This window comes from Petromyzon marinus, chromosome 61 (genome assembly GCF_048934315.1).
Source record: "Petromyzon marinus isolate PM22_M1 ecotype Great Lakes invasive population chromosome 61, UKy_Petmar_22M1.pri1.0, whole genome shotgun sequence".
Lineage (NCBI taxonomy): Eukaryota > Metazoa > Chordata > Hyperoartia > Petromyzontiformes > Petromyzontidae > Petromyzon > Petromyzon marinus.
In genome coordinates, this window is record NC_133727.1 from 7,443,330 (window position 1) to 7,460,677 (window position 17,348).

At 46.1% G+C, this 17,348-nt stretch overlaps 1 protein-coding gene across 1 annotated transcript; it reads right to left on the bottom strand.

Annotated features, from left to right (window-relative positions):
- Positions 1 to 535: 535 nt before the first annotated feature.
- Positions 536 to 16,363, bottom strand: LOC142906021 (exosome complex exonuclease RRP44-like). The gene is given in 15 exon segments (XM_076053394.1): positions 536 to 541; positions 1,465 to 1,587; positions 3,160 to 3,315; positions 3,838 to 4,006; positions 4,981 to 5,198; positions 6,873 to 7,025; positions 7,410 to 7,505; positions 8,575 to 8,697; positions 9,442 to 9,526; positions 10,179 to 10,243; positions 10,910 to 11,011; positions 12,667 to 12,783; positions 14,476 to 14,622; positions 15,769 to 15,906; positions 16,258 to 16,363. Coding segments are annotated over 15 exon segments (1,788 nt in total). The 5' UTR covers positions 16,348 to 16,363.
- Between the last annotated feature and the right edge of the window lie 985 nt (positions 16,364 to 17,348).

The following is a 17,348-nucleotide window of genomic DNA, read 5'->3' on the forward strand; positions in this document are numbered from 1 at the left end:
GGTTTACCAATGTGCCACCCTGCCGCCCATGGCGATACGTAAACTACCTTTATACCAGTTTCAACGCATGCTTATTTTTAGATATGGGAGGAAACCAGAGAACCCGGAGGAAACCCATGCAGAACAGACTCATGGAGTTTTGTTAAGACATCTGATATCTACCAAGGCTCCCACACCCTGACTTAGCTTGGTATCTTGAGAACTCGCATTCATCAACAACAGCCCCAAACGATCATTTAAATAGGTCACGTTTCAGATAATGGCCCTTCTTGTGCAATGAACTAGGGCCATAATAAAAATCTATTTTATACAGCACCTTGCATATCGAAATATCTCAAAAAAGCACTGGACATTAAAAAACTACTCAAGTATAGATACAAGCCAATAGAAATAAAGTAAAAGCCAATAATAACAATAATGACAGTGATACTGACACTTTACACAGCATGCAAAATGCAATAAAAGCTAATCATAATGATTCCCCTCACAGTAATAACCAATCAGAATCCAGGAAAAGCCAATTAATAACGACGTTTTAAAGCTGTATTTAAACACACGGACAGTCACAACACCGCGTTTTGGAAAAATCGTGATATAATAAATAATATATATATTATATGGGGTAAAGCGCAGTCCGCAATAATGCGTGAGATGCGTAACACAGGCTGAACAAAGACTAAGGAACGTGGGTAGCATCTAGAAGCATCCAGCAGCATCCCGCCTTGTGTGATGCTACGCCGAGGCAGCTGTTACAACCACTTATTCCTACTCGCGCGACGTAGTTCCATTCATTCAACCGAGTTATATCCAGTTCGGATCCGCGATATACAAAAAAATGCGTTCCTTCATACATTCATCATCGCGTTATATCCAATTTGCCAGTTACAGGAGGTATAGGAAAACAGACTGCAGCTCAAAATGCTAGCTATACATATATTTTTTCCATCCAAGACCGGAGTTTATATTTTATTCCTGTGTTATAAGGGTATTACGTTCAGGGGCTAAATGCCAATGTATGGGTCTGATAGCCATGGGAGATCCTCAGGAGAGAGTTTGTGTCATCTTGCCACCCCCTCCATTGAAGGAGCGCAGACTACAGTGGTGTAAAATGTGGTCCATAGTTTGGGTTGCATGGCCACAATCGTACAGGAGCTTGTTTTTAATGCACTGCTATGTATCTGTATGAGTCTCTATGAATCTCTAGGAATAATAATGGGTCTCTCTGTATCTCCTATGTATCTCTGTGTCTCTATGGGTTTACTATACCGTCCCACAGTTTGGGTTGCATGGCAACAAGCGCTATGCTGTGGCTTGTGTCATTAATTTTCGGCCCGCTGACGTTCCGATGCGGCGAGCATTTGTTTTTTGTGCACTACTGCTGGCACAGCAAGCAGCAACAGCAGCATGGTCACAATACAAATCGGTGGTATTCCGAGGTTGCGCGTCGCGCCGCACGGTGAGTACCTCCGGGCGGACGAGGTGCATGCGGATCCGCTGGTGCTGCAGGTTGGACGAATCCAGCGACACGCGCACGCACACGCGGTCGAACATGTTCAGCGCGATGCCCTCCACGCACAGCGTGGGGCCCTACACAAAACACAAAGACATATCTCCAATGTAGCCTTAACAGACTGTTGGGGCAAGTGCTGTTGGCGAGGAGCACAGATGAAGGCCGGCACGGCACACAAGGGGGTGTGTCGCCAGCGCCATGCCTGGCCGCCTTTGTCTCCCCAGTGGCGATGTTTACACACCGCACCAGGCATTCAATTGAGTTCTGAGTCAACCTAGGGGAGGCCCAGGACCGGTTCAGATAATCATCACTGGTGTTGACCGTGCGAAGGAATCGAACCCAAGTCGCCTGGATCGTAGCGCAGAGCGCTAACCGCTACACTACCGCTGACTGCTCTCTGCCAAGTGCCCTGCACACAAGCATGGATTGACGTAAACCCAACATTATTATTCATACTATTACATGGGTCACTCAAAAAAGCCTCACTGATTCTCAAAACGTTTGCATTCAAGGTCACTGCTACGTCCTTGTAAAACGAGGCGAACGATTGATATGTGCTCCCCAAATAAGTAATTTGCATGTAATTTGCCAACCTTGGACCATGATCCTGGTACACAAATAACGTAAGAGGATCTTTTAACGTCCACTGTTAAAGCGGATAGCCTGTAAATATTTTACGCTTAATACACACCACAGTATTAACCGGAGTGGCCACCGAGTTTGAAACGCAAACCTCCACAACACACAGCGAATGCAATACCGCTTGGGCCACCTCACCGCAAGCTGAAAACCAGGCATGAGAAGCCGATGGCTGCAATGACCAAACCAACCGAGGGATTGTGATGTGCGGGCCAGCCAAGGAATTTTAAAGCCTTATTTGGCCATCATTAAGGAGTAGATGCAACCCCCCTTAGGTTATATGGAGTGTACAATTGCAGTTAAGAACATACCTAAAATATGGCTGCAAATGTTGACCCTTTTGAGCTTCTGGTCCAAATTAGGCTGTGTGCATTATCCAGGCAGAGTGACAATGTAATGCGGCATGCAAGGCATGCTGGAAAGGACCGGATCCACTAGTCACAAATGTGCTTTTGCCATCTAGAGTTCACTTTTTGCATCAACTACTATTTCCCTCATTTGTTTTTATTCTACAAGTACTTTTCTGCCCTTTGAGTTTCTCATTGTTTACAGAAAGCATTATATTTTCTCTATAATTCTTCCGGATCTGAGGGATTTTACTGTATTTTTAATGTGATGTCCTCTCCGTGACAATACGGGCTCCATCATGGCAGTTATTTCCAAAGCATATTTAATTGTGACCGTTTTATATTTGAAACGCATTTACATCATTTAATTCAGTTTCAGTTTATTTTGGTATAGCCCTGTGAGCCATCCGGCTCTAATGTATCCACCGGTGTAACTTCCTCAGTAATAGTCCACACTGCCAAATGGCAAAAAAACGGAGCTTCGTATCTCACTGCATTCTTCCACCTTAAACCAAGTGTCTGTGTGTCTGATAGAAACCTAATCGTAGAGAGATGGTCAGGGGGCTTGGGTCCCAGTGCATTAAGCCAGTCCTGGGTTTAAATGCAGAATTCAGCCGTTCGGGAAATGCCAATGCCTCCCGGTTAAGTGAACACATGCCCTACCTCCTCGTCGAAGGTAACGTTGAGCTTGAGATCTTTGGAGTCAAAGAAAACCGTCCCCTCCAAGCCGTACTTGAGAATGAGCACCACCACGGCGTTCTTGCGCACAAACAGCACGAAGCCCTCTTCGCTCACCACTCCCTTGCTCTTGAAGAACAACTGAGAGCACAACAACAACAGCCGTTAATCACCGATACGTGGCCAAGAGCAGACACACGCGCATCACTTACCAAGCCCATAATTATTTAACAAAATTTAAGGTATTTTTCTGCATCCCCCCGCTAATTTATTCCAGTTGTGCTATTGGCATCATGTCATGGGGATTATTTTGAGTTCAATCGTGAAGGTACAATGTCAATTGTATTGACTATAATCCTCCATCACCTGACAGAGCCAATCAAATAAAGTTGTCACATCATGGGCAAATGTGCCAAGTGACCAGGTTTTTCAGCAAACACAGAAGAATGCTGAAAAGCAATGTCAAGTCTAGCCAACCAGTACAGCCACGGCACCACCACACGTAAGCGTGCGAATAGAAAACAATTGATTCTTACTACACGCACAATACGATGCCTGCTTTCGTGACCTTAAAAATGGTTTTCAAGAGACGAATGGACGCATTATCAGGTGCCTAAGCACACGCCGTGCAAGCTCCACGTGGCCCACACTTCCGCCTCCCACCTGCGTGTGGAAAGCTACAGACGAGCGTTGGGCAAACTGCGCCATCTTGTGGCGGTAGTTGAGGTTGTTGCAGAGCTGCTGCTGCTTCTGCTTGTCGGTGAGCGCCGGGTACGTGGGGTCGGCGCCCACGCACACGGCCAGCAGCCGGTGCACAATCACATCCGAGTATCTGTAACGGTACAGGGAGACAACAACAATATTCACATTTGTTGTAGCCTCTATTTAATATGAAGATTACATTTACAGTAGATACAGGCTGCGGTATGGCCACGAGATGCCAACGGAGCAGCGGTATTAATCCACCAAGCACCGCGATTCATTCTGGTGGATCTCAGCGGGTTTCACGATCCACCAGAAAGCTACGCAAACAATTACTTAGATGGATTTAACGCTGTGATAGAATACTGTACTCTGGACATACCACGTTCTAGCACCATCTGCTGGTGGAAATTATCTTTGTTAATGTATGAATTTAATTCTTTGTTGAGGATTTTTTATTTGTCATCAGATGTAACGCAAATTGCTGCCTGCTCATATCTGTGTTCTTATTTAAGATCCACAACAAAATCGTTAGCGATCCATGGCAGAATTGCAATTCACTTTTGGCCGCCGCTGCAACACGGCAATGGATTCTTGATTCTGCACGTGGAACACTGTCACCCTCCTTGTAGGCGTTGGTGTTCTCCGGATCCTCTAGTTTTTCTCCAACACAAGCCAAATAACCATTTAAGGAATTGGCCAAACTTCCCGTTTATAGGACCTTTTAGAAAAATAAGTCAAAATCTGAATCTTTATCCTGGAGAAATCCGATTCGCGATAAAAGCTCTTTTTGACAGATGTCCAGTAGGTAGATGATAGGAGTGCTAAGAATAGGAAAGGTAAACAAATCACAAAAAGTAAATAATAGAAAAAAGATATACAAGTTGTATGTTGAACTTCATTCGCACCGTACGTAGCCAATCGTGCTAATCGGAGGTGTGCCATAATGACAAGTTAACATTGCATAAGTACATCAATTAATAAATACATTCTTAAACTTGGGAAAGGCAGCACAATCCCAGACCACACCAAGACAACAACATAGTCTCCTCAATAATCGCGAAGGTCGATTTCACTCGTGTGCCTGACGCCAGAGCACGTCACCGTCGAATGGGCGACGTGAAGTGGGTGTAGATGGCGGTGGCGAGCCCGTAGTGGTGGGTGTCGGGCTCCATGCCGGAGCAGAAGTAGATGGCCTGCATCATGCAGCGCGTGGCCAGGATGCGCAGCAGAGTGTTGAGGTATGGTGGCGCTCCCGGCACCGCCGCCCGGTCCAGGGACTCGGCCAACGCCTTAGCCGAGTCCACCTGGATCTCGATGTTCTGCACAAAAAAATCGGGCACACCGGCGTTTGTGAGGTGACTATCCCGCACGTGGCTTGTAGTTCAGTGCTGGGGAAGCAGCAAGGGTTGTGGTGTATTGGAAAGAAAACGTTATTCAGCGCACTTCCTGTGGGCATTCAGGTTTCCATAACCTGGCTTGCCAGGAGAAGGCAGTACAGCAAGTGGATTAATCTACATCTGGCACAGTGCCTGGCTGCCTTCCAGCGTTGTCTGTGGTTCGTCACACCTTTTGAGTTGTTCTGCCTCTAAGGGCGAGTGGAAACTATACGGCTACATCTCAAGATAAAGGTAAAAAGTGCAGCCCTGCAATTGCTCGCTCAGGCCAATACTGACATCGTTTCAAGACACCTCTGCTTCACAGTAGGGGGTAGCACATTCCCACCCATTTTGAGCATAATGTTCATCACAATAAGTCGACCTGATATTTCAACATTTCAGTGCTGTAATTTATCTAAAATTAAATACAGTACTACATTTATCGTGATGGTTTTTTGTTGCTTATTTCTGTGGAGTAGCTGGGAAACGAGCTGAGTCCTTCAACTCCCTACACTTGATAACACAGTATGTTCAATGCGGCTGCTGGATTTTGAAGCCAGGGTCCCAGCTGTAATCTCTGGGTCATAGGGTGACCCAGGTGACCCTTGCAAATGAGACTATTATGGTCTCTTGAGTTATCACCCGGTTAAACCAAAATACCTCAAACAAAAATTTGAGCCACCCGGCAACCTCTGAATTCCTTGCGAGGAGGATGATATTGAAGGAAGGTTAACAGCAATCTAGAGACAGTAGAATCCCTCTTAAAGAGCATTAAAGGATTTGGTCATTAAGCGAGTATAGGAAATACGTGTTAAAAGCTTAATTCGTTCCGATAGCATCGAAAGTTTCCCTTGTTCACCCAAAAAACGTACTTTATAATATTTAAACAATGGATATTAATACATAAAGATACTAACATTATAACCACATCATATTAAAATAAACACTGTTAATAAATGCATTCATTCATTTTGATTTAAAGTTTTCGTGACTGCAGGGATTCATATTCTTGGTTCTTTCGGTAAATTCACATAGAAGGGAAACAATAAAATAATAAAAAGTATAAAACAATAAAATTCTCACGACGTTTCGACTGCAACACAAGTAATCATCATCAGGTGTGAAAACCACAACAAGAAAATTTGAAAAAAGTGGCGGTTATTTTAACGTTAGCACCACGGAGAGAGATTTCATAAACCATTTCGGGTCTTAATTGATTGATCACGCTTAAGGTGGCTTTCAGACCGCATCCATTATTTTTCGTCTCCCCCCTCCTCTTTTCCGAACATAGATGGACTCGTCCATCTGAACAAACTGTCAAATCTCTCTCCGTGGTGCTAACGTTAAAAATAACTGCCACTTTTTTCAAATTTTCTTGTTGTGGTTTTCACACCTGATGATGATTGCTTGTGTTGCAGTCGAAACGTCGTGAGAATTTTATTGTTTTATATTTTTATTATTTTATTTTTTCCTTGCTATGTGGCATTAATTCATATTTACTGTACCTACAACAGCCCGTCGTTAACAGAGAAATGGTCGGTTAAGCCTACACATTGGAGGCCCGTTGTTAAGCGATTAGTTAACAAGGGTAGTCGTTAAAAGGGGTTCTAACTCTACCTTTGATTTCGCCGCCTTCACCAAGATGTCGTAGTTGGAAGGCGGAGGCGCTGGATGGCGTCGGAGCAGCGCACACTCGGGGAATTCGCCTACGATGCGCTCCGCCACGGAGATGTTGGCGAGCAACATGAACTCCTCCACCATCGAGTTGGTCTCCCTGTGTACACGCACCAGTTTCCGCCACCACAACACATCAACCACAAGGGTCAAGAATCTTTATCTTAGATTATTTTGCTGATAATAAATATCCCACGTGATAAGCCACTTTGTTCAGCTATCATTTGTGGTCAGGGTTTTACTTGGTAAGATAAAAATAGTTTAGTTGTATTTGTATATTTGTTTAAGTTATTTGTTTACCTTTCCAATACTTTGCAATCCTAACGTGTGCTTGTATTGTTTGTTGTTGTAACGTTGTGACCTGCCCCAACTGGACATCTGTGAAAAAAGAGCTTTATAGCTCATCGGATTTTTCCAGTAGAAATATATATTTTGATTCTGATAGAGAGATCTGCACAACAGTCGGATTGTTGACGAGACTCAATTGAGTTCCTTGGTCTGCAGGTCGATTGGGTCGTGGGTTTCGCTGTCCATGTGGAATCGGACCTCAGGGGATGCCAGAGTCAATGCCCCACGGGTGAAGAAGGGACATGAGCGATTATCATGTCCAGCCAAAACAACACAGAATCTTAATATAAGACACTTCACAAACTCAGATATTTGAGTTGAACATGCACAGCTCGTTAAGTCAATCCACTGCTGGATGAGGGCCACCCCATGCCATGCGGGTCGTGGGGTGGTTTTACTGTACTTAACCGTGGTGGTCAGTACGCGTTGGCAAAGGTGGGGGAGCACAGACATGGGAGCATTAAGTAGAGTAAAACAATTTATGTCACTGCATTGTCCTCTTGCCCACAATGTAGCCCCGCAGCAGCCTGTAACACTCCAATCTAGAAGGATGTTATTAACTAGGTAAAACCTTAACTTCTTTATTATTGCCTTCATTTCCGCATCTCCAGCTTCTTCAGCCTCCCACTCCCAGCCCCGCTCACTTTCCACCCCCCCACCCCGGCATTTTGCCGTGCTCGCCCCTTTAATCCCTCTAGCAGCACCCCACTTCCCCTACCCCACACCCCCCCTCTCTATCTCTCCCCCCTTGCTCCCCCCCACTCTGTTACCTATATAGCCTCTTGTTACAACAGCCCTTTTTTGCCCACTTCAGCAATTGTTTCTGGCTGTGGTTGTCCCACCTGAAGAAGGACGCTTGTGTTGCGCCCGAAACGTCGTGATTTAATTTACTTGTTATTTTATTTTATAGTTTTACCTACGTGACTTTACCGAAAAAAAACCTGAGTATGAATCCTGTAACACTTGTTTGTGCATGGTATTCACCCAAGCCTCATGCATCATGGGGTCAAAAAAGCAACAGGTGCAGCCTTGCAATTGCTTGCTCAAGCCACTGCTGGAAGAAGGGTGCTCCCATAAGAGGCGGCCCCTCTAGAGATACACCCTTCTACAGTCCCTTTCAATGTATTTTAGCCTACTCTTCCACGCTGGCCGGATGTCTTAGAAGACACGGGAGTAACCACACTTTACCGCGCCACAGGCGACCTGCCGATCGACTAAATGTGGTGCACCCATTAATACTGCTCATCGCTCCAGTGGCGGTGGAGGGGATGAGGATCTTGACAATGAGTTACCCGTTTTGAATGCGCCTCTGCTTGAGGATCTTGGCCAGGGAGTTGAGGCCACGCAAGCTGCTGGTGACCGGGTCCTTCCACCCGGCGTCGTCCATCATTAGCTGAGCCTCTGCGTACGTCAGAGACGCCTGCGGGGATACGATGAACACACTACGGGTGAACCATGGGGTCCTCGCAATTACACAATGCCCACGCCTGATCCAAGCCCAAGCCAGAACTCAACAGATGTCTACGTGGCGCCCGATGACCACTGAGGGTTACGCTCACCCAAAGACAGCAAAATTTATATTTTTTTAATTCTCAAAGCTGGAATTTAACCAAATTTAGTGCAATGTAATTTGGTGGTCTTTTGTGCAGTGAGTTTAACACATAGGCTTTCGTGACCAATATCATCCATAATACAGGTTTTTTGGGTTAGATTGTGTAAATACGTAAATGTGTCGTTAAACCCGCCACCACCCGACACAGCCAACTAGTAAGGGTTGTAACATAAACAGAACGTGGCCAATTCGTCACTGGTACAACACACCGGTGTGCTGTACTCGTGACGAATTGGCATATTCTGTGTTTTGTGCAGTGATTGTTGACTGGACAGAGACCATCAACTCACTACTTTCATGTCCTACCTCGCACCTCCGATTAGCACAGTTGGCTACGTACGGTGCAAAAGAAGTTCAACATACATACTACCACTTGTGAACCCGGTTCATCTCGCTACACTTGTGAACCCAGAGGTGCAAGCTCAACGCTCTGACCTCTCAGCCATCCGGAAACCTCAACTGCACTAACATAGCAAGGCACCGATACAATACACGTGAAAGCAAACGAGAGTTTTACAAAAACTGAACGTCTGTGGGGGGGGGGTGAATCACCTTGGAATTGATGATGCTCTTGGTAAAACGTGTGCTCACGATCTCAGCCTTTGGAGTCATCTCCCATATGCACGAGAACGCCAGCCTGCACGCGCACAGCACATGCACCGTCGCCATTCACCGTCGAGTGGCGGAGTCGTCGACATTGGAGTAGTGCAGGGTGTTCACTCAGGAAAGCCTCGCAAAGTCGCGAGACTCTTTTTCAGGAGGGTCTTGCCAAGTTTTTGGTAGTCGAGTCATTCTTTCAACAGCGGGATGTTTGGCCAAATACCGGTTTGGGTTGTTACAAATTACTCAACTGGAATATATACGTAGCAACCATTGTTCGACTACAAAAGCTTTGCAGTACCCTCCCGAAGTTATGAGATTCAGTGAGGCTTTCCTTGGTTAAGGATCATAGTAGTAATAACACGTTTATGTTAGCGATGAGAGGAAACCTGATAACCTGGAGTCAACCCATGCTAAATAGGGGGAGAACATACAAAATCTACATGGAAAGGCAACCAAGTCGGGCATCAATCCTAGGCCATTCTTGCTGTGAGACACGTGTTACCATTGTGCCATCCTGGTTTGGCTGCTTATGTATGTACACATGCTTGTGTGGATCTGTACAATGACACTTTAACAGTGCCACGCATCATGGGATTACATGTGCACCTGGCAACAATGCACGTTAGCTGCTGAGTATGGGTTGCAATGTGCGCACTCGCGAGTTAACAGTTGTTGGTGCATCTCACCGGTCGACGTTGGATCTCAAGGAACACAGGTTTGAGCTCAATAACTCTGGCACCATATCAATCCTCTGCAGGTGCACAAACACATAAACGCAACCACTTCTCTGTCAATAAACACAATCTGGCAAATACATGTGCACCAACTCAACGAGTGTTTTGCAAGCAAACCCACACATGATTAAGTCACCTGTAGGTAACTGTTCAGCAAGGGGATGTTTTCACGAATGCCAGTTAAGATTGTATGGGTTTTATTTAGAGGAAATCTGAAGAATCCAGAGGAAACCCATTCTTAACAGGGGGGAGAACAAACAAAACTGCAAGCGAAAAGGCACAAGAGTTGAGTAATCAAACCCAGCGTCTCCTTGCTGCAAGGCACGAGTGTTACCACTGCGCCGATAGCCTGCCGCTCATGATGTCACGGTACATCATATGATATGAAATCCACAAAAATCACCTTGTTTAAAACATCATGAGAGATATTTAGCATTGTTGTTGCACATTTTTTTATTCTAATTCATTTTTAAGTTATCGTTATTCATACGGGAAGTACTGAAAAGCACACAAAAAATGTGGTGAAAATGTCAAATACAATTACAAAGTTGTGGGGAAACTGGTACCGCGATGATCGTTATATCGTAATATTTTACATCATGTTGTAAAGTTAAGAATGAAAGGATGAAATCGGCGGGTCGTAAAACACTGGATATTGTGGCAAGAAGAAATCCACATCTCACCTTCTCACACAGGTAAACTGTGGTACCACGCAGAGATGCCTCCTCATCCAAGGCATTCCCCGGCCGGATAAAGTAGCTCACATCGGCGATGTGTACCCCAACCTAGAACACACATTAATACACCGTCACCACCCTCACATGCATGGATGTGTAATGGCAGGGTGATACCTTCCGGCCTGTAAGGGTAATTAAGGTTATAGCTGCATTACATAATGCCTTATTATGAAGGGGCGTATCTGGGGTAAAGGTCAACGGCGGAGTCAGTCGAGAAGCTCCGGGAACCATCCCGAAGGGCCTAGAAGGTTCTAGAAAGGGGGCGTGGCCAGATGTGGAGCTTGGCCACTCCAGGCAGATATAAAGAGCACCGAATCAGAACTTCGGGGCTGTTAGCGTGGGGTCTGGGTCCTGGTTGCGTCGCTACCGTCGTCATCTCTTCGTCTTCGACCACGTGGCTGGTTCTTCTGCAAGAGCAGCTCTGTCTCCGCTGCTACACTCGTCAAACAGCCAGCGTAGCTACGCAGGACGGAGATGGGCTGCGTGTTTGACAGCCTAGGTGTAGCCGCGTTACGAAGTGTATCGCCCTGTGTGCTTTTAATAAATAAGAAGCCTTCTACTAGACGTCTGTCGGAAGTCGCTCACTCCACATGCATGCATAACCTCCACCATAGCCACTCCAACCAAAGCACAATAATGTGAAATGAAATGCACACCCATTACTACCTGGTGCATTCATTGTGAACCAGGCATTCGGCCAGTGACGTGGACACTTAGGCCAGTGGGGTCTTAGCCATGACTTGGCTCAGGCTTGGCTCTCACGCAATATGCATTGAGATTATTTCTATTATTTTGGCTGCTATAAATGTCCAAATGATGGGCCACTTTGTTGAGCTATTCATTTGTGGCCAGGTCACTAATCAAAAATAAATCATTACCTCAGTGGGCTTTGCCTGGTAGGATGGGGATGGTTTCGTTGTATATGTTTGTGTTTGGGTTATTTGTTTATCTTTCTTGTACTTTGCACTACTGATGTTTTTGTACTGTTTGTTGTTGTAATGTTCTTACCCGCCTCTACTGGACATGTGAAAAATAGCTTTATAGCTCATCGGATTCCTCCAGTATAAATATTCTGATTCTAATTTTCAATAAGCCACATCAAAGCAACGCTTAAAACCCGAGCTGCCTCTAAGCATGTTTCCAGCCCTGAGCCTCTGTGTCCCTTGTGCCTCCTCGTATATCTCTGCATGCTCCCAGCCATGCTCAGAATTTCCGTGAGCTGAGCCTGAGCCAAGACACAGCTGAGCCACTCATACATCTTTGGAGGCAACGGAGCAGATCAAGCCAGAACCGAGCCATGTTGAAGTCAGTCCTGAGCCGAGCAGAGACCAAGAATACGGGCACTAAGGCAACCATGTTTGGAAACTTAATAACAGGAATATTGTCCACCCCTTTGTCAATCCACTGCAGGATAACGGCTTCTCCATGCCGTAATGGGTCGCGATTGTCATTTGACCTTGCTTTATTACGATGGTCAATGCAGGTGGTGAAGGAGAGAACTTGGGCAGTTTTTTTAGATATCACTCTGTACCGGTGTTAGCCATGACTGGAACTAAACCAGCTTGACAGGATGAATGTGCAGTGCACTTATCATTGTGCCACTAAACTCCCCTTGTCACCTCCGCTAGCATTGACAAAACCATGAAAGGAATAGGCACGAATTACCGCGACCGTGACCACGATTACCACCACCAAATGAATACCTCGGTGTTCCCATTGTCGAGCGGTTTGCAGTGTAGGGCATCGTCGATGTCTGTGCAGCCTAGAGGATCCACAATGCAGATGGACAACGCACGGAGGTCCTCCCTGCCAGCCTGGTCCTTGTACGGGACACACACAGCACCAGGTTCAACAAAACGCTGCCTTACAACAAACAAAACACAGGGTGAGCCATACATGGGTAAACCAACTTCATTCTAATGGCGTTCTATCTTCTCAATAGGCGACTGAATATTTTGAAAGTACAGTCCGTTCTCCTATAACTCCGCGTGTTTTCATATCGTGAATTAGATATAATGCGATGAATGCATTAGGGAACACATTTTTTTCATAACATGGATGTGAATTGGATAAAAGGCGATCGAGTGAACAGAACTGCGTTGTGCGAGGCAGAATAAGCGGTTGTACGGTTGCCTCGGTGTAGCATCACACAAGGCGGGATGCTGCTGGATGCATCTAGATGCTACTCATGTACCCGAAGTATTTGTTAAGCCTGCGTACGCATCTCACGTGTTATCGCGGACTGTGCTTTACCCTATATTATTAATTATGCGATTTTTCCACAATTCGGTGTTCTTCAGGAACGCAAGTACAGCGTTATAGGAGAAAAGTCTGTAGTCCCCTTGCTCCATTCATTTCTGTACTGGACCATCTCCACGGCCACTGCAGAGTCCTCCACATCCTGGCTCACCACTTTGATCCGCATCTCTCGAGGCCTGCCTCTCGGGTCTCCGTCCTGGTGCTTCCATAAGTCCGTCGCCTTCCTTCCTCCGATGTGAATTTCCTCTCTTCTTACGATGATGTGTCCGAGCCATCGACTTTCTTTCAGGTCGACGGCTTTTCTATATACAGTCTGCGGTAAAGGTGTAGAGCCCCGTGGCTTCTCGTTCATGCCAGTACAGCGGAAGGACCTCGACTGGAGGGAGAGCTCCAGAGAGGCCCTCTAGAAGGTATTCTACGCAGGCCAAACATCTTGAAACTATTGAGGTTTGACAGCACGATGATGATGATGGGGGGTGTTTTCGCATTTGTCTATTGTCGGGGGCATATACGTCGGGGGCCACGCGTCATGGGCCACACCAAAGGCCACCCAGGGGCCACCAGTGGCCCGTGGGTCTTGTAATAAAGAACATTGAATTTTGATTTAAAGCTTTCGTGACTGCAGTAATTCATATTCTTAGTTTTTTCGGTAAAGTCACGTTGAAGAGAAACAACAAAATAATAAAATATATATAAAACAATAAAAAATTCTCACGACGTTTCGACCATAACTCAAACGGTCGTCTTCAGGTGTGTTGGTTCGCATAAATGTATTTTTAAACGGCGCATTTATTTATTTATAAAAAAACGTTAGCGCCACGCGCAACGATTTGGCAGTTTACCCAGGACTAGTCCATCTATATTCTGAAAAGAGGAGGGGGGAGACGAAATTTTTTTTTTCTCCCCCCTCCTTTTTTCAGAATATAGATGGACTAGTCCTGGGTAAACTGCCAAATCGTTGCGCTTTTTTATAAATAAATAAATGCGCCGTTAAAAAATAAATTTATGCGAACCAACACACCTGAAGACGACCGTTTGAGTTATGGTCGAAACGTCGTGAGAATTTTTTATTGTTTAATATATATTTTATTATTTTGTTGTTTCTCTTCAACGTGACTTTACCGAAAAAACTAAGAATAAGAACATTGAAGTAAAGGATTCTCACATGCAAGACCAAACACACCAACACACCGCAGGCGTAAGAATTGAACTCAATCGATGAATTGACATATCGTCACACGTCTCATGCGTACCTCTGCTGTGATGCTGAACGTGGGAGGGGGCAGGCATGCAAGTACGGCCTGGCTGAAGGGCTGGTGTGGCACGTCGTGCTCCAGCAGCAGCACCTCTGTCTCCGTCTCCTTATCCCCACATTCGCCCAGAGAGCGCACAAAATGGCCCTGCACAAGCACACCGACGATGTGCACGGTTGTCTACGTATGGTACGGAAGAAGTTCAACATGCATATGCACATACGTGGCCAATCGTCACCGGTATCCCTTTTCCACTGGTACATTGGAACCCAGACAGCGCAGATCTCTCGAGGTGTCTGTGGTCACCCACTGGCTTTTTGACGTGTCGAACCGGAACCAAACCGTAGTATGCTGGCCCCACAAGGCATCCAAATCTATCCGGGGGCCGAGCAGGGCCAGGGGCGGGGCTAGCGACACGTTATTTGTGTGACGGCAGTCGGTACACCACGGGGACGTGGCAACACAGCGTCATCTGCACGTGCCTAGACTTTTTCAAAGCATTTGACATGGCATGGATCGGCTTTTGCTGTGGATAAACAACCTGCAGCCTACTAAACCGTGCCAGCCATGGTGCCGCTCGGTTGTGCAGTGGCAAATAGGTATGAAAAGGACAACCACAATGCCAACCTTGTACCTAACGTTCATGATGTAGAATATTAACCGGCATCTGTTTAAACAAAGATACAACCCAAATAATACATCTTAACAATATAATTAGCTTTTCACCAATTTTTTTTCTCATTGTGTTAATGGTATCACACAAGACAACCAATCTATACCACCCTTCGTGGTCAAGGACGACCCACAGGAGCAGACATAACAGAGCTACTTCTAAGATCCATTGAAGTGAAATGCAGTCCAAATTGTAGGGGGGCAGTGCTTTTCCAACCACTCTGCCAATCAAAGTAATGTTCATCACATGGTAGTCAAAGGCAGTAGTTTTCTCAGAGATGGAAATTAAACAATCGAAGTGCACGACCAAATTTAATATCGTTTTTGGTGCAGTTATTGGTGACTGGGCTGAGACTATCAACTTACAACACCTTAATAACCTAGGTTGAATCACAGGTGAGTTTGCCATGCATTCAAACAAAAGAATCACAGTGGTGCCACTTCATCCACCCTGACTTCCAATTCACCGTGTCACCGTTCGTGCTTTGGGTTCGACGGCTGTATTGCATACAGAGCCGCGTGGCCGCGCGTCAAGTGACAGAAGGATGAGCCCGACGATGCCGACCACGGGACGGACGGGTGAGGTGTCACGGCGTGCGGGGCGTCACGGTGCAGTCGTACGTTCGGGTAGCGGGAGTGTCGCAGCCAGCCATCGATGGCCACCACGATGCGGTGGGCCTGCAGGGACGCTGCTTGTCTTGTCTCCACCCGCACTCGTGGCATGCGGCGGTCTGCGGGCGTGAACAGGTGGCGGGTGGCCTGCAACACGCACAACGAGCCCCCAGTAAGGCATTCAACAAACTGTTTGGGCGAGTGCCGTCAGCACACACCTATTCAAGCTGGTATGGCAAATGACGGGGTGGGTACGGCCAGCACCATGCCCGACCGCCTTTGTCTCCACAGCGCTGATGTTTACATGCCACATCAGATACTCATTTATGGCCGAGTCGACCTAGGGAAGGGCCCAAGACAGGTTCAGACATTTGCCGCTGTTTATTGGTTATGAGCGATAAATATAATCCAACTCGGGTCCCACGATTCGTAGCGCAGCGCGCTAACCGCTACATCACCGCTCCCCACACGTACACACACACATGCAGATCAGCCCACCTCCTTGATTCGGCTGGGCATGAGCATGCCGCACAGCGGCCTCGAGTTCCGCTTGATGATGCCGACCACTTTGCCAGTGGGCCGACGCATCTTCCCACTTTCGGCTTTCAGCTGGAGACCAAAACAAAGGACAAACATCGTATAAGAATAGGTTTTACCCTTTTAACTGGCACAAAAACTGACACCTTTATTCAAGGCATCATGTTTGCAATAACCACAACACAAGCAGTCAAAATGCAAACAAAAAAGACAACTCTGATAATATTATGCACTGTCCTTGAATTTGATTGGTCCACACCCGAGACAGCTTTTCTTAGAGCCTAGTCTCCATTGGTGTTGGACCAGAAGACGCCAAAAGGCGTACAACTCAAAAACAGCGCACTATCAGAGTATTGAGGGCTCGGGGTGAGCATTAACATTATGAGACCTCCTTTGTCAGAAACAAGATATAAGAATAGGTTTTACCCTTTTAACTGGCACAAAAACTGACACCTTTATTCAAGGCATCATGTTTGCAATAACCACAACACAAGCAGTCAAAATGCAAACAAAAAAGACAACTCTGATAATATTATGCACTGTCCTTGAATTTGATTGGTCCACACCCGAGACAGCTTTTCTTAGAGCCTAGTCTCCATTGGTGTTGGACCAGAAGACGCCAAAAGGCGTACAACTCAAAAACAGCGCACTATCAGAGTATTGAGGGCTCGGGGTGAGCATTAACATTATGAGACCTCCTTTGTCAGAAACAAGATATAAGAATAGGTTTTACCCTTTTAACTGGCACAAAAACTGACACCTTTATTCAAGGCATCATGTTTGCAATAACCACAACACAAGCAGTCAAAATGCAAACAAAAAAGACAACTCTGATAATATTATGCACGGTCCTTGAATTTGATTGGTCCACACCCGAGACAGCTTTTCTTAGAGCCTAGTCTCCATTGGTGTTGGACCAGAAGACGCCAAAAGGCGTACAACTCAAAAACAGCGCACTATCAGAGTATTTAGGGCTCGGGGTGAGCATTAACATTATGAGACCTCCTTTGCCAGAAACAAGATATAAGAATAGGTTTTACCCTTTTAACTGG